The sequence below is a fragment of the Sceloporus occidentalis genome, unplaced genomic scaffold (assembly GCF_023333645.1).
Source record: "Sceloporus occidentalis isolate IW3139 unplaced genomic scaffold, rSceOcc1.0.p SCAF_31, whole genome shotgun sequence".
Classification (NCBI taxonomy): domain Eukaryota; kingdom Metazoa; phylum Chordata; class Lepidosauria; order Squamata; family Phrynosomatidae; genus Sceloporus; species Sceloporus occidentalis.
In genome coordinates this window covers 3782529-3801176 of record NW_028317011.1, presented here as the reverse complement: position 1 = coordinate 3801176, position 18648 = coordinate 3782529, and the positions used below count along the sequence as shown (strand labels likewise).

The 18648-nt window shown below is 40.9% G+C and overlaps 1 protein-coding gene across 1 annotated transcript in view; it reads right to left on the bottom strand.

The window, feature by feature from the left end:
• The window catches only part of LOC149298745 (S-adenosylhomocysteine hydrolase-like protein 2), a 50908-nt gene extending 33313 nt beyond the window's left edge, over positions 1-17595 (bottom strand). Inside the window, exon 1 of the mRNA XM_089487075.1 lies at positions 17314-17595. Within this exon, the coding sequence (XP_089343201.1) occupies positions 17314-17595 (282 nt within the window). The remainder of the gene's footprint in view (positions 1-17313) is intronic.
• Positions 17596-18648: the final 1053 nt, after the last annotated feature.

Below are 18648 nucleotides of genomic sequence, written 5' to 3'. Positions count from 1 at the left end.
CAGAAGTGTTGGCAGCGGCAGAGGTTGTCTGTGCATCACGTGAGAGGAGGATCCAGGTCCCCGGCAGCGCTACAGGGATCTGGATCTTAGTCTTATAATCAGACCCCTATTTAAGGTCGGATTATAAAATGACCTTGAATATAAGATGTGGGGTATTTTTCCAGAGCACTTGCTCTAAAAAAAAAACCTTGTCTTATATTTAAGCAAATATGGTACTTTAAATGCAACAGCTTAATAACAACTTTAACCCATAAGATGTACAAATATGGAAAATGAAGCTTGCTGGTCACTTTCTTAAATTTGGAAAAGGTGATAAACTCTTATTACATTAAAGTCTATTATCTTGTGGACAAGTTAGAACAATAATTCATCTTTGATCAGTAGACTATGCCAAGAAGTTAAAAGGCTTAATGACAGAATATGTTCACAATGAGCATGTAGGAAAAAAACCAGAAAGATGCAAGATTTGAGCTGCAAATTAGGGACATATTAATGATTGTGTTAGAGAAACCTTGGCACCTACGAAACCCATAAGAAAAATAATCGATGGACAACTCTGCCCTGATGTTAATAGCAAATGTACTAAACAACAACTTGCTACACAGTGTTGCGGAATGGTGAGTGTGATATGACATGGCTCTTAGACACAAAGGGGTACTTTACTGCGATTACCAGCTTACAGTGAATGAAAAAGTGTTAAAAGGTGCTGCTCCACTTATTCTGCTGAATGTAATACTTTAGTAAGTAGAGACTTACAGACATGATTCTCGCTGCAGTTAAATGCCAAAACTCTTTCCAGAAATAATCTAATTGCATAACATTTTGGCTCATTCATCATTTTTCTAGGAACACTTATAGTGGATATAAAAAAAGTCTACACACCCCTGTTAAAATGCCAGGTTCTTGTGATGTTAAAGAATGAGACAGTGATAAACCATGTCAGAACTTTTTCCACCTTTAATTTGACCTATAACGTGAACAATTCAATTGCAAAACAAACTGAAATCTTTGAGGGGGAAAAAAACAAAACTCACAATAACCTGGTTGCATAACACCAATAAACTAATACTTTGTTAAGCACCTTTTGATTTTATTACAGCAATCAGTCTTTTTGGGTAGGAGTCTATTAGCAAGGCACATCTTGACCTGGCAATAGTTGCCCACTCTTCTTTGCAAAAGCGATCCAAATCTGTCAGATTGCGAGGACATCTCCTGTGCACAGCCCTCTTCAGATCACCCCACAGATGTTCAACTGGATTCAGGTCTGGGCTCTGGCTGGGCCATCGCAAAACGTTAATCTTCTGGTGAAGCCATGCTTTTGTGGATTTGGATGTGCGCTTTGGGTCGTCGTCGTGCTGAAAGGTGAACTTCCTCTTCCTAACGGACGCCTGAAGGTTTTGTGCCAGAATTGCATGGTATTTGGAACTGTTCATAATCCCCTTCACCCTGACTAAGGCTCCGGTTCCAGTGGAAGAAAGACAGCCACAAAGCATGAACAGCCCTTTGACTCCTGACGGGGAACTTGGCCTGTCTCCCCGCTCCAATTTTAACCCCTGACGGCAAATCTACGGAGATCCATAGGTTTGCCATCAGGAGATAAAAGGGCTGTGCGAGTGAGCCTATTGGTCACCTGCAGGGGGCTAGTGGTTGATGCCAGAGGAGGCCCCTGCTGGCAACCAATAGAGTCGCTCATACAGACTTTAAATTCAGGGGCCGCAACTTGGCCAGGAGAGACCACTGGTCTCCCTGCTCCAGGAGTTAAAAATCTGTACGAATGACCAATAAAGACACTTGTACGGACCTTTAACTGTTGGAGCAAGGAGGCCATGGTCTCCCCAGGCCAAGTTGCACCGTCAAGAGTAAAAGGGCCGTGCGAGTAAGCCTATTGGTCGCCTATCAATTGATTGATGCCAGAGGAGGCCCCCTGCAGGTGACCAATAGAGTTGCTTGCATGGCCCTTTAACTCCGTGAACTTGGCCTGTCTCCCCGCTCCAAGTTTAACTGCTGCAGGCGACCAATAGAGTCCCTCGCACCGCCGTGTTAGTTTTCATGTTTGCGCGAATACACAAGTCTACTAAAAACTTCTATTTAACATGAGTTTGAATGTGATTGGTTAATTCTGAACACAGCCCCAGCGGGTCTGCACACTTATGCAACCAGGTTATTTTTTTTTGTTTTGTTTGTTTTCTCCCCTCAATTGTTCACGTTATAGGTCACATTAAAGGTGGAAAAAGTTCTGACAAGATTTATCTTTGTCTCATTCTTTACAATCACAAGAACCTGGCATTTTAACAGGGGTGTGTAGACTTTAATATCCACTGTAATTGTCATGTGACACAAAGGCAAGCACTAAGAGTTACCATAGAAACGGCTTCTTTATATGTTTCCGTTTTAACAATTTGGGATTACACCTTGAGGAAAGAACACAATGTCAGAACAGCTAATATTTGCTTTGCATACTCCTAGTACAATTAATGTTCTGTGTGAGTCGAATAGCACTGTTAATTGTAATAGTGCACAGCTCACGATGCAGGCCTACACAGAACAAAAATGTACAGTATTCAAGATCACACAGCTATATGCGATAGGACGCACACCCTAAAGGAGACATAGGGGAGTTATTCGTAAAAAGGCAAGTGATCTTATTACAGATATTGCTGCTGATACAACCATTCCCTTGGTGATTAATGCACCTTTTAAGCTTCAACCACGTCCACTATCAAGCAGGCACCAATCCACCGGAATTAAGAGTAAAAAGATACAAAGCCAATTGAGTATGAGCTATTAACAACAAGGTGTTACCTACACCAATAAATGTAAAGCACATCTATTACGGTGCAGCTGAAGCTCTGGGAAGGGTTAAAGACACGATGCACTGGAACCAAGAGTGCGTGCTGCTGATCTCACAGCGAGTGTACAGCACGATCCTTCCAGGTTCTTATGGTAAAGGAGAGACGGCTGCTGCGTGGGATATGAGAGAGAGAAAAAAAAGTCAGCGTGTGGCAGCAGAATGAAAATGAAAGACTTACTAAGAGACTTTAGAAAACAGATTAACATTTGGAGTTCAGCTGGCATATACATAAGTGAATAGAGCAGGGAATGTTCCTTCAAATGCTCCTGGGGGAAAGATTAACCCTTACCACACAGAGCTAGCAACACGCATTGTTGTACTTCCCTACTTATACTCACCATACGAGTCATGACTTAATGCTCAGGAGACCAGACAAGGAGGACATGTTTAACAGATGGGGCAAACGGGAATTCAAAAACATCTTAAACATGGTTCTTGCTAGTCAGACTGAAGATGTGCCAGTAAAAACAGTGAATGGGTTAACAATGGCAACATGAAATCCATGAATATGATTTAACTGTGAAAGGTCTTGACTGGAACTAAACAATAGAGGCTGTTCCCTAAAACGTTCAAAAGCAAAATAAAGGTCCTGTAGGACCAATAGGCACTAATGAGCTTTTAACTTGGATAATGGGTGAGCTGGTCTCCCATCCAACTTAGTATTCCTCAAACTAGCACAGTCTCCATGGGTGATGGATAATGGGCATCTGCCCATCTTGCCCTGAGAGGAAGACAGCTCTACCTTTTTCCTCCCTACATCTGGCACTACAAGGCATACTGAAAGAGTTCTTATACATAACCAATATTATCAAGGCGTACCTAAGGAACCGCACCGAATTTGGAGAAGTCACCAGGAAGACCATATCTATAACAGTTATTCCATATGCTCCAAATTATTTTTGAATGGTAACCATGGGAATCTGTTTCAAGAAACTTTTTGAGAGTTTGCAGTCCTTTGCTTGTCTCCAATGGCCAGCTTTTGATTTAACAGCCTAGACACCCCTTCACCCCTAGATTAGTTTTGTTTTCATGTAATCTCCCACACTAATAAAGCTTTCTGAAACTAAGGGTGAAAAACATGGTGGATCATCTCCAGGTTTCAGAAGAATTCATTTTGTAATACTGAATCAAATAAATTCATCTATTTCATACGAGAAACTGTATGACAACTGTATGACAAAATGTAGAAAAAAAATAAAAGATTCAAAACACAGTGAGCACAGTGTTCCCACCACCACTTTTACTGTGGAAATCTATGATTTATTAAACCGAATTAAAAAAGGTAAAAAAATAAAATGTTCATCAATCTATTTTAGCTAAAATACATTACAAACGACCTTCCTCAGTACCAGCAAATCACACTTTTTTTTTTTTAAAGATAAAAACAAAAATACCTAGCTTCTTGTTCACCAAGTTTATCAGCCAATAAAACGTCCAGCTGCATGCCCGCCATTTTGAATAGCACCAATTTAAAAATAACTTTTTAAAGGCCTTTGTGAATATAATGCCTTCAAACAGCTCCGTATTAGTCACGTGTATGTTCTACATGTGTTATATTATCCCAGTCTACTAGAGATCACCCCGACTCCTTACCATACCACCTGTGATAAACAGAATGCCTCATTCAGCCAGGCTTTCTGCCGTAATTTCCCCTTTTTCACTATTTCTCATATAAAGTTACTTCTTAGGTTTTTCATTAAATACACTAAAGAGCGAGCCCACATTGGAAGCACTTTTACGCCCTACTGGCAGCAGCACCTCGGCTTGACGCAGGTGCACCAACACTCATTCAACCCACAATAATTGCCTAGCTTTGCTTCAAGCACAAAATGTGAATGTAAGAAACAGGCTGTACTTTCAGAACAAGGGATAAAAAAAACATCAGTGTTCTATTCACAGAGTATAGACTTGTTCTATGGAGAAAGTTAGGCACAGCAGGCCCCCACCTAAGACCCAATTAACACTTCAAGCAAGAACCATATTTGTAATTGTGTTTTATTTGCCCCCAAAATGATAAATTGCAAATGGATCACTAAAATATCAGCACACAGCATAAATCAGGGCAAACGTGTTATGATCTTTAATTTATATAGTGCAAACAGATTTGCAGTGCAGTAACTGTGCATACGTAAAAATGACATATTAAAACAAACAGTGACAGATGCTACGGAGGATTTACAATTTGCATTGGTGTAGCAGTGTAATGGTATACTTAATCAAGCCATGAAATGTGAAAGTTAAACTTAAAAACAGATCTCTTTAGGATGTCCCTGTGTCTTAAAGGGGTTAGCCTACCTCATGTTTTATTTTCACTTTGTTTGCTACATAGGTGGAATGGAAAAAAGTGGTACTAAAGAATAATAGAAAGTGATAAAACAATAAAAGCGATATTAAGGGGAAGGCTGGCACCTTCCGACCAGGGGGCATGTAAAGCCCCCTTCCACTGCAACTAACACACAGATAGAAACACTAGCCATTCAACATTGGACAGGCCCGCTCAAGCAGGCGGCAATATGGCAGGGTCATTCAACACAATGTCATGTGACTCTGCAGTAATAGAGTGGCCACTCACTTGAGCAGCTATATTTACACAAATAAGGGTGTGTGGAGAGGATAAGGATGCCGAGCTAGGAGAGTGAAAATGTTTCTAATCTAAAGCTGATCTGCAGTTAAAGGCAATGTTCCTACAGCTCTAGAGGGAAAAAAAAAAGCTTAACAGAAGCCACCTAAATATAGCTTTCTAAACTAAACACAGCCATTTGATTATCTTTACGGTAAAAGGTTACTCAGTTGTTTTCAGCAGCATCCAGAGACAGCACCTTCTCAATGCCTACAATAAAACTAGGCAACCTTCAACCATACAGCTGCTGGTTATCTCGGGCTCCCATGGTGTTTATCGAAGGAGCCATAAGCCACTATCACCTTTAGTCAGCTTAGGTAAACTTTCTGGCTTTTGGTGCTCCTGGGAAGGTTTGTGCAATTTGGAATCCATACCGAACTCAACACTATTTTTCATAAAAGGAAAATCAGAAACTTTGATGTCAGCCTCCCAGGTGAACGGAAAAGGCAGATCTGCTATTATCCAAGTATAATAAAGGTCCTCTGTTTTAGTTCTGGAGAGTGGTTTAATAGACAATTAACAAAGGTGTTACTTTCACTAGCTTCCCTGTAACCCCACAAACCCTCGCCTAGCCATCATCATAAGAGAAGCCCCTGGCAAAATTCAAAAAAATGTAGCTAACCTCATTCGCCTTACCGTCAGATCAACAAGTTTATTAATATTTTACCGTTTTGTCTTCTACATCTTTTGTCCTGCACATTTATCACTTATGTAGGCGAAATGTTTACCATTTCAAATGCACATTCATTTCCTCCTGAACCCCTCACCCACTGGCTTCCTACAGCCAGAACGCCTCCCTGTTACCTTGAAAAATGTCCTCTCATTCATCTCTGGCTTTCCCATATCATCTCCTATCAGTTCCTTATCATAGGCCAAGCACTAAAACCCCAATGCTATTTCCATGTTAATATACGTGTAATAAATATTTCTTATGTGTATTCCATGGGGAAGGGTATATTAACCTTTTCTGAGGATCTACATGATAACTCCTCCCATTATCCTAAAAGATGACAGTTCTTTAATGGTATACAAAAGCTATTTAGTGCTATAAGTAGGAACATACTGTCACACATGAACAGCCAGACTAAACTGCAAGCTATGCCAAATAATGTTAAATTTCTTTAATGTAATTTTTTTTAATTTAAAAAAAATCAGTTAAAGTGTGCGAAATGCAGACGTTTCCAAGGGCAGGTAATATCAGTCACACTCTTATCAGCTGCCCTTTAATGTAAGAATTTAACTAATTAAGAGAAGGGAGTGTCACAGCTCGGCTAGCATTAAAATCTAATTTTCATTGTTAGATGACATTTAATATATAATTATGGAAAAAGCCACAACTAATGAAAGTAAATCATTAAACTGGAGAAAAAAAAAAAAAGCACACAACATAAAAGAAAGTTTTAGTTTATTGCGTGTCCAGAAGTACACCATTCTGCTTATAAAATAGGCAATAACTTCATTTGTCAACACAAAAATCAAAAGGAGAGACACTGAAGACTTAAGTTAACTTTCATGTGTACTACTAGATGTAATCCATCAGGCAATGGGATCATTGCGACTACAGCAGGTAAAAATGTTTACATAATGTCTTCAATGATTTTACCCAAACCAATTTATTAAAAAACAGCATAAAACCTAGGCTGTGAACGCATACCGATTGGTGTCAACTTGTGTCCGAGCTAATCAGCTAAGGCTGGGATCTAACAAAGGAATCTCTGGCTCCTGCAGCAAGGATCAAAGTAAAAGTGCTTCACTTGCTGGGCGACTGCAGGCAACCAAGACCACCGTCGACAAGCCAATTTCCCTGAGAAAAACAGCTTGAAACTTCTGAAGCAAAAGCTGATTTCTGAAAATTTTATAAAGGCCAACGTTATTTTAAAGTTTACACACACACTATAAATTATAACCATTTTAACTCAGGGAAGCTGCCATCTGTAGAAAAGGTTTGCCACCCTTCTCTGAACCAAGGGTGGGGAAACAATTGCCCCCTGTGTTTCTTTAAATTGAAGAATTTAGGCTGTTGCCTGAAGCCTTTTTTCACATTTTTGTTGCAATTGCAGATTAAAGCATGAGTATCCACAGTATCAAGGATTTGTCTCGTTACGTTGACTGAAGCCTCCGTGATCCTTTGATGGGCTTTGTATGCATCCCCTTTTTGTACAGGATAAGCATAATATAGTGCACATTGGGCATCTTAGCAAATATGTTTGGGCTGCCTTATTACTGTGCAACGTGGCTAGACTTGCCCCCAGTGCTAAATGTTACCAGCCCTACCATGAACCATTAAACACGGTGGGTAGGTTTACTCAGCAGGGCATATATTTAATGGCAAGGAATAATCATGCAAATCCCCCAACAGGAAGTAAAGATGGCTTACACAAAGTGGGTTTGTAGCTTGTATTGATTAGTTTATATGGGAGCACTGTTACATAGGTGTATTTAGTATACTAAACAGTATTTGGTAAACAAGTTCACTTTAACCTTAAAGAGAAATGGTCACCTCAAAAGCCTTATAAAATTCTTATAAAAAAAATTTAAATTTTTATATTTTGTTGTGTGTACAGATATTTCATTTACATTTTACCCCATGAGACTCTACATAGTTTTAAAGAACCAGGGGACTTTGAAAAATGAAAATTCATTTAATGCGAACAGATATTAAAACCAGGATTAACAGGAAGTTAGCAACCTCTATTTGAGGGTTATTTATATTTGTAGACAACATTTATGACCCAAGCCATGGTGGAAGGAATCCTAGCTTAATGAAGAAAGGGGATTTTTCTTTTGCTGCTCTGACAGCATGCATTGGCTGAACAGCTTATGAAGCACTTCTAAAAATATATATTTCCACTTCATTTAATGTAACTCATTTTAATATCTGCAATGTCACAAGAACCGCATTCCCTGCATCAAACTGAGTATAATGATATAACCATTTTCTAGAATTATAACAAATATCTTGGTTATTACTAGCCCCTTGTCATTTTACAACGAAGCAGGACCCCTAATTTGCAGAATGGACAGGTGTTAAGTGCCTCACATATGGCACAGATATAACAAATGCAGCCATGCACTGCATAAAAGATCATGTGTTCTGTCTTTATCCTGTAACAGTTGCCAAGGTTATTGTGGCTCCGTCACACTCGTCTCCTCCCCCCATCTATCCGCTCCACTGCTAAAGAGATTGCTTCGTGTGCCGAGTCGTAGTCCCATTCATTTCACGATCATGAAATCATTTTTTTCTTTTACCAAAAGAGTGAAGAACAATTAAAGTCTCTACTGTATTGAACACTAAACATTCTTGTACATACGCGGGTCAGAGAGAACGTGTAAAATTCAGTAAGAAGGCATTCTGCGAGATAACGACGAAGGTGACTTTAGCTGTTGGCGAGGGTAGAGTGCTTTGCTTTAGGACCATCCATTTGTCAATATTCCTTGTCCGCAGGCATTACACAGCACACATGGATCGAGACATGACAGTTAACATGGCGGTATTTCACATCTGTACTGTATATGTATATATGTATATATATATATATATATATATATATATTCGCTTCCTCTACCTACCATCAATCGAGGAAGGCATGTGGAAACCAAACCAGCCAGGTGCCTAGATTATCAAACAATCTAAAATCTCATTCTACAGTTGATCTAGCCCAGTGGTTTTCAACCTGTGTATCCTCAGGACCCACATTTCTCTTTGGTCATTAAGTCGCGACCCAAAAATAATTTAATTTCCGAAACATTATATTTTATTCCATAAAACAACTTGTGCAGTATTCCACTTATATATATAGATGCACTGTTTAAACAGTAAACAAACGGATACTTTGCTAGTGAAAATTTATTGTGCGATAATCACAGCGCTAGTGAAATGAAAGTGCCATTGAGGCAAAAACCCAATAAATAAACAAATAGTCATTGAAACATATGAGGTACAACTAATGGGAAAACTGGAGATGCTTTCTGATGGTGCATAAGGGCTGCAGCAGGGGACAGGGGTTGTGGTGTCTGGGTAACTGGGGCTGAGATGGTACATAGGGGCTGTGGTGGGGAGTAGGGGACAGGGACTGTGATGGTGGATAGGGGCTGTGGTGGGGTAACTGGGGCTGTGTCCTAGTGGGGGACAGAGGCAATAGGGACAGCAGAGCAGATATATATATATATATATATATATATATATACACACACACACAATATATAATATATATACATAATTAGTACACTAAAAAAAATATATACTTACCTCAGAAAAGATGAGGGAGTGGAAAGGCTGTCCGCGGGCTACAGCAGGAAGAGGGGAAAAACTTTATTCAGTCCCCACTAGGAGCAGACAGCGACCGCAAAGCGATCAAGCAACTTGCTTTGCGGTCGGGGAGTAATACTAAAGTACATGCCGGACCAGAGGCTGCCTGATGGCCCTGATTGTTGTGGCCGTGGTCCTGACAGCCTGCGGCTCGCGCATTGCCGCTAGAATGTGTAAGGCAGCCCCAGAAAAGTGACATTTTCACGGTATGCCTCCAGTCCGGCCCTGACCCTCCACGACCCACTGAAGAGAGTCGCGACCAATGTTCCATCTAATTTTTCTTAGTTGGCGTGCGCAGAAAATTTCTCTTGTGCAAAAAGTTTCACAGAGCAAAAATTTTGTGAGCACAATATCCGCGCCGCATAAATTTTTTTCTTTTTTTGGGAAAAACTGTTGTGCGCACCATTTTTGGACATGTGCGCTCTCTAAAAAAGTTATGTGCGCGCGCACAAGCGCACAGCTTAGAGAGAACACTGGTCGCGACCCATGAGTTGAGAACCACTGATCTAGACCACTTTTATTAAGGCCCACAAGGTATGGTATTAAATGCAACATAGTATCCTATCAAGACCAAGCATTTCCTATTCAGCTCTTAATGATTTGAGCAGGACAGCCCTAGCCCATAAATATAATGGTATTACCAATCAGCATAACATATCAGCAACTGCTGCAGTCCAAATGCCAGGGAATTGCATGTTCTCAACTGGGTATAGCTTAGCAATGTGACTAAATGCCTCGTGTGCATGCAGTCTTCAAGGCGGGGGTTCGGGATCCATGAGACCAAAATGGCTGCTGAATTTTCCTTGAAGATATAATATTACATAAGCACAAATTATGTTATTGTTTGTATGTAGGGTTACAGTATTATGTACCCATCTTTCACCATGGCTGGTAGGAAAGGTTAATCGAGAAGCTCAGTGACATCAGAACTACCAAGAACATTCAGGATTGTGCCTAACTGGCTTTTATAAGGAGTTATCTACAAGGTTTAAAACAAGATTTTAAGGGTAGTTGCCAAGGCCATGCACATCAAAAAATAAAGAAAAAAGGCCAGAATTACAGTTAACTGGAAACCTAAATATAGATTTCAGAAGAAACAGCAAAAGCAATGGAAAATATGCAAGTAAAACAAGCAATCCAGTTCATCTTTCAAGTTTATTATTAATGTGCCGTGCATTTAATTATCTAGAGGCAATCTCCGACAGAGCATAAAGGTCATCGTCTTTGTAAAACCAAAATTAACCCATGTTGCTTCTAGGCTATCTAAAGTGTTGAAGTAAAAAGAGTATTGTCAACATCACAAAGGTAGGCATGATAGCGAAGAGGTTAATGCTGATAAAGGAAACTTGATATACCTGACTGATTTCAGCCTTAGAACTGTAGCTTTTTATTTCTCTAGACGAGTTTAACCTGTGGATACAAGACATTGTATACGACAAAGAAAGTGACTCTAGCTTCTATAGGTCTGCTTCTGTTTCAGTCTCCTTGGCTGCCATACTTCAATTTTTCAGCGGATTAAAAAAGGTGCCCCAAGTAACAAAAGGGGTTCCGGAAAACACGTAACACTATATCCAAGGAACTCGTAGGAACATAAAATCAATTATTGTTAAGGTTTTGTTTTTTTAGGTCCGAGACAAAGTAACAAAAATATAGAATAGAAAAGATGCACAAAAAAATATCCAAGTGATAGGATATCCCTCTGTGCAGAGCTGGATTGGTAATCAGGAAGTATACAGTGATGCAGAACTTGATATAGCCAATATTAAAAATATACTACACAATTACATTTCACAACATTTGTAACCCACTGACATGACGGAATTGTAAGGGGTCCGAATATGTTAGCAAAGCACTACCTATATGCAACTTAGCTTCTGCTACTGCTCAGGCACTGCAATGTATTTATTTTAAAAGAAATAGTGTCCAATAAAAAGATTAAATATTGAGGATTCTTAACATGCAGAATCTAACCATCATTCCGAATAGGCTTAATAATATTATAACGTAGACCTTGACAAACCCACGGGTCGCCATGGCAACTATAAATCACTTCCTGGCGCCCAGAAAGAAGGCGAGCTGCCTCCTCCTCGGCTACTGGTGCCACGGGTACACAGCATCCAGGCGGCCGCGTTATGCGACCCCACGGTAATAGAGAGGCAGCAGCAGCAGACAGTTCACAGTGGTCTAACACAAGGTAATAGAGAGGTGGAGTAGTGTCTGTATAGTGTTGGCGCGTGTGTGTGTGTGTGTATGGTGCCAAAGTTTATATGCGTTGGTATATGCTGTTGAATAGTGTGTGAATGTGTATAAAAGCATGGGGTGTGTGTATTAGTGTACGTCAGCATAGTTTAATTAGTGTAGTGTTAGCCTGCATGTGCACAAGTGAATGGTGTTAGCAAGCGTGCCTGTGAGGATATGATTTCAGCATGTGTGCGTAACTGTATGATGCTAGTATATAAGCGTATGTTAGTTACAATTTATTTAGCAATATTTCATGTATTGATGGATATTTTCTATTATGTATTACATATATATTTTTCAGATATCTTTGTATCCTTATAATGGGATATACCTCAATTATGATTCATATATTTTATATTATGGTGAAGCATCACCTTAGAAAGATATGACCAAAACTTTAAAAATATGAAAATAAATACATGATGGGGAAAGACCCGTTCCGAACATTTTTTTGTCTGGCTCCTAGAGCCAAACCAAACTTTTCAAGCCTTGTTATATTTGATTCCAGCTATAGTTTAAACATACTTCTTTCCAAGAACAATGAGCATGGCTTATTTACAAGAAAAGCATTCACATATTCTTGAAGGCTTCCCGCAGAAACCTACAGCAATTTAATATCTTGATATCCTGTATGTAAAACACAGAATCATAGAAAAGTTTGTCTTTTGATGGCCTTCCCACTCAGTGCAGCTGCCGAAACACCATCTCGCTCAGAACTATTTCTTCCCATCTCGTACTCTGCCTAGCTTATCGCCAATTATTCACCAATATTTTAGGCAGTGACGTATCCTTGCCTAGACCTAGATTAACCCCCAAAGGTAAATACATCACAGATTGTAGGTAAGAAAGGAGTAAAATAACACTGGATGTTTGTACTGGCACACTGGTCAGTTTTAACCATCGATTATTAATAGTATAGACTTGCTGATCTAGTTGTCCATATTAATATAAAATGTATGTGAAGGGATATCTAAAGGTACAGTCAGTCTTTCAACCAAGCCACCTAAGTATGACTTCCCCTGTCGCTTTCCAGAAATATTGAACATTCTTCTGTCATGACGTAAACTTTCTAGATGTTCCCGCAAGCTGTACACTCTCCATCACTGGTCGTGTTTTATTACAGACTGCAGATTACTGCCTAAATGACTACGTGGCTAGGGCAAAAATAATTCCATTCTTCCTGGATGTGTAGAAAGTCTGTATGAAGCAGGAGAGGACCTCAAACAATATATGGACTACAGCAAAGTCACACTGTGGAAAGTCACAGGCTGACCATCTGCTTTTGTAGAATGCTGGTGACCCAATGACTGAACTGTAGGATGACTGTAGGATAATTCCCTATTTGACAAAGACAAAAAAGCCATTTTTGTTAGGTTATAATCTAAAGAAAGCTTTCAACCAAAAAAAGCTATTTTTCTCTTCCAGTCACATTAAGAAAGATTTAAAATGAACCATTACTTGCACAATTATTTTTAAACCTTTTCATTACAAACACATAACTAGTGGCTTCCATATAGGATGTCGGCATTTGCGGCATCTGTAAATCGAGGCTATGTCGGACGCTACTTTCAGTGATACGTAGTTCCTTCAGTGTTCTGGTCTCAATGGAGGGTTCCAGATTGCAAGGGCAAGCCAGGAGAGTCCTAGAGGACCATAAGTAGGTCCCGGAGGCTGCCATTGTTTGTCACTCATATTTTGGATGAGCTTCCCTGCTCAAACACCACACTGAACCAATTCTTCATGGTAATGCTATGAAGTTTGGTCCTACATAGACTTATTAGCCAAGAGAGTCCGGCTGGGTGATTAACAATGAGCCATTCTATTGTTTCCCCACAGGCAGTGTGGAGTAGACTCTGGGTGTTTTTCTAGTAGATTAGGCTAAAATAACATGGCTAGAACATATGAAAACGGGGATTACACAACTGCACTGAGTAATGCAAAAACGAGCAGTTAAGTTGGCTACTCCATGGTATACAAAAACTAGTATAGGTTTTGCTTAATCTATAGAACATCATGGACTATGCTTATTTGATGTACTGAACTGTAAAATGGCAAGTATGGAGAATAAGAGCTCTGCATTGATATTAGTGTCTACTTAAACATAGTTAACACAGCACACGGCATTCAGCAGAGCCTGTGCTGGATCTGACTGGAAGCGAATGCATGTCCTGCACGACACTTAGCTAAGAGGGTGGTGCAAATGCATTTGGGGGGAACCCACACAGACCACACAAATTTCTGAAGGGACCATGCACCTACCATATGCATTAAAGTACACGTGAGATATTTAAAAAGTCACACCCCCCAGAATGCTGAACTCAGCACACTGGCAGCCTCATCATTCACACCACCCAGGAAAGAGGCATGTTTGGCTGAATGAGCAAGAACAAGTCTAATAACTAAGCACAGATGAATACCTAATTAAAGCTGCTCTACCCAACATCTGATCGTGGTCATCTTTTTACAACAAGCAGGTTTCATCGGGACTGGACTATAATGAAACAATACAATGACTGATCAAACAGAGGGAGATCAAAGCCTCTCTTATACCACCTGGAAGAAGCACTTGGCTCTTTAATAAAGTAAGGGGACAGGGTAGCTTAAGGAACCAGCTAATCGGACGTCTCCCCTAAGTCCAAGTGCATGCGGGGGAAAAAAGCAATTTAAATTGGGCCCTGCATTCTTAACTTTCTCCAGTTAAATTTATATAATCTGATTTTTTTTCTCCTTTAGTCAACTACACTGTGGCTTCTCTTTAATGAGGTGATCAGGATAGTCACAAGACAGAAATCCCAGAAGGGGAGTGAATGATCTTGCACTATACATCAAACGTGAATGCCTACTAAGGATAGCACAGAAAAATAAAACGAGCCAGAATTATGTATAAATCTATCCTCTTTAGTGTTTCTGGCCTTTATGTAATAGATGTTAAGGAGAGGCATTTTCAGACAATGCCAAATTTGACAGAGCTTTTAATATTGAATATATTAAATATTTTAATCACAGACTAGACAGCATCACAGTTTCCAATTTGGGGAACACAAATCCAGACTGGATGTTTCATAATGCTGTGGTGAGACCAGCTCAGCCCTTGAGAGCCATTTTCCAGCCATACTTTCAAGTCAGTGTCCTTGATTTAGTTTTTACCAACTGAACTCAAATGTTTACTTGTGTTGGTTTCTATAGCCCTGACAAGGAGGCACCAACACTAATTTTAACCCTGCATGGGGATATATATATTTTTTTTTATTGGGGATATGCGGTACTATTGTCACATGCTCCCATTATAATGCTTTAGGCTAAGATATGCAAGGGACTTATTTTTGGGAAACTACCACATAGGATGCACCATTTCAGTAGTTCCTATAGTAAGCACCGAGCCTTTTAAACTACTATATACCATAATCACATTTGATACGTATGCCCCTTTTGTCTTTTTGGAGAAGAAAAAAAAAGAAGTATAAAAAGTGCTAGTACTAGTTTAAGTAAATGTTCTATTCTCAAAGCCATGCCATCTAACTTTATTTATGAAGGCCCAAATGCCAACCAAAATTTAGGCAAGGCACTATTATATAATGGATGTCATGGCATCAATGGGAGCCATAAAGTAATTCACTGAGAGAAACAGAGGCTGCCAGATGGATAGCAACTGTACAAGCCATTGGCTTTAAACTCCTTTATACAAACTGGGTCATGTTTCTGAGTGACTCATCTGCTGTATGGCGGGTATTTTACGTGAGCTGTCAATTCTGCTCTAGCACAGATTAGACTTCTAGTTATTCTTTCGCAGCTGGTCAAATTAAGTGGAACAAAATTAAAACAATTCTACCTTTGACCACAGATTAACGAGACAGCCTAGCGTACCAGACAGCCTTCTCAACAAAGAATGTATATGACAGTATTTTAATAAGCATTCTTCAACCTGCAGTGCAACGTCCCCTCTGTGCTCCCATTTTAAAGCAGCCATTCAGTGGCAGGAAAGCGGCCGTCACTGAAATTATTGAGTACTTGCAGAGACCTCTTGGACACCCCAGGAGCCAGACAAACATTTAAAGGGGAAATTATATATTATATATGACTAGAGTGACCCGCCATTGCATTGGCATTGAAGGAAACACTATAAATCCTGGTTGTTGACCGAAAGGTCAGAAAAATCTCAGGCTAAAAGCACTAGCCAAACAACAAAGCTGCGGCCTGCTCCACCTACAAACACAGGGGAAGGAAACCTCCTCCCCAGTTGGCAGAAAAATATATATTTTTTTCCTTTATTCAAAGATATGGCGCCTCTCCTCTATGTGATATTTGCACCTTGGAGGGCAAACAACCGAGTTGACACATGAATGGCCATTCTCTACATTCATATCCTGTAGGAAACAGAGGGTTAAAACGCGCACCTGGGTGATACTTCGTGTAGTAGCGAATACCACAGATTTACCCCAGTTCGGGAACAGCTGCTTAATACACGGGGGGGTGGTGTCAAGTGACTTATCAAGGTCACCAATGTGCCATCATTGCGGGACAACTGCGTATGCACTGCGTTCGCTATTAGCACATCACGCAGAAGGTCAGCAGCCCCAAGTAGAGCGAAACCAATAAGAACGCGCTATAAACCAGCCAATCAACGAGAATCACAGAGTGGATGGATCTCTGAGTGCTGCAGCACTCACCTCAGTAAAAACGCACTACCTAGCAACGTCTCAATCTACGTTCGCGCAAGAAAACGAATGCAAAATAGTCCACCAAATGTCAGGACTGGGCTAAATCCGCTCCATAATCGCGCACAGAATGACAAGAGGCCATCACGTGTGTCTGTGTGACCAACAGGGAAACTAGCCCCCGCTCTGTTACAAAGACGGGTAGCAGAAATGAGGTCAACTATCTAGTGATAGCTACCCCTGATGAAAAGCATTAAGGTGAGAAATGGTTCGGGTACCAGTGTCTGAAAACGAGGTGACACCGAGCTTAAGCTACAGTAAGGATGCGATGGGTGACGTCACCCACGGGGGCTGAAGAGGACGTGCAGGTACCGGTGGGGCGCAAGCACCCGTTATCGCGACTAATTCAGAAGGGTGGGCGATATTACAATATGAAACGAATGCGTGGAACACGGGGTCATAATTGTGGAGATGCGTTCTTGTTATAAAGGCCGGATATCGGGATGACATTTAAGTCCCCAGCGGACCGGGTGGGAGTACCGTGCAGTAGGCGTGTATGGTGATCTGTGTAGGCAGCACTAGGTATACCAGCCTGACCTAGTGTCCGAAAATAGTGGGGGGGCCCGGGTTACATTACCTTCTTCACGGTGCGTGGGGCTTCGCTGACTGCTCCCTCTGGATACCCGGCTCCCTCTCCACCTTCCCGAGGGCGCTGCGCCGTGTCAGTTCTTTTCATAGCGGAGGCTGGGGCTCCTTTTACAGGCTGGCTAACCTGGGGATCCGCCGGGCAGTTGTCAGGCTCTGCGGGTGATACGGCCGTAGCTGCAGGAACCACAGTAGGACCCTCGGGTGGCCTGTCTCTAACCGAATCCTTTAGCTCCAGATCTGCCATCTTCGCTGTAGCGACCTGCACGGACATTGCTATTAAGATGAACGGCTGACCGGGTAGACTGAATACTATCTACTCAGGAGCCTCTAGATGCACACAAACACTAACACGCTGCCGGCAGCCGCGGACACGCCCCCGCACGGCAGCCCACCCAAACCGCATTGCGTCATGGTACACGTAGTTTCTGTCTCTTTCACGTTTAGGGTAGCGTGTTACGCTAGAACTACAAGTACCAGAATTCGCTAGTCCAAACACCAAGTGTAGCACTATGGTACTTGTAGTCTTTGCTCCTCATAATTCCATTTACATTTCTAAATCTGACTACAACACCCAGGCTGCATTGTAAAGCAGATGCTTAGTTTAAACAACCCTCTGCTCGATTTAATTGCTTTGAATTCTCTTTATTTATATCTCATGTGGTTACATCACTATGTCATTCAAAGTAACGTAATGTCAAATAAACTTATATTACATCTCAACACTTTGGAGGAATCCTTTCACTTGGATCCCTTACAAGGACACACTAAAAGGGCGCTGATAAACATAATAGATGGGCACACTTTCTTAGGCCTAAAGCCTGGGTGTCAAGGGCCTGTAGTGCCAGGATACACAATTCCAGGAGTTCAATTTTGGTAACCTTGTTGCGTTAGTTACATACAAGTAGCTAAATAGTGTTTTTGACAGCCTGGCCCCCTTTGGGCACCGAGCAGGTTGCTGAACCTGTGTATAGTCTCTGCTCTTGGTGGGAAGTAGTAAATAACTTCAGCTTTGTTAAGCCAGTAATTGCTTATGTATACGGCATGGATTTATGATATTAAAGATGGCTTTTCTAGAGTCAGTACTCCACAACAAAATATGTTTTTTGTATGTATTCATGCTCAGAGACATAAGTGTAGCACAGATTCTAAATGCAAAGCCAGGACCGCCATCAAGAGGTGTACAACATTATAGTTAGGGGGTAGGCTGTCCAGGGACTTGCCTGGGTAGACAAAGTCTCAAAAAAGCTTGCCCTTGCCATCGTTGTCCATAAACAGCTAGTCTGTGTCACTTTTGTCCCGAAAAAGCTTGTCTGTGCCATCTTTG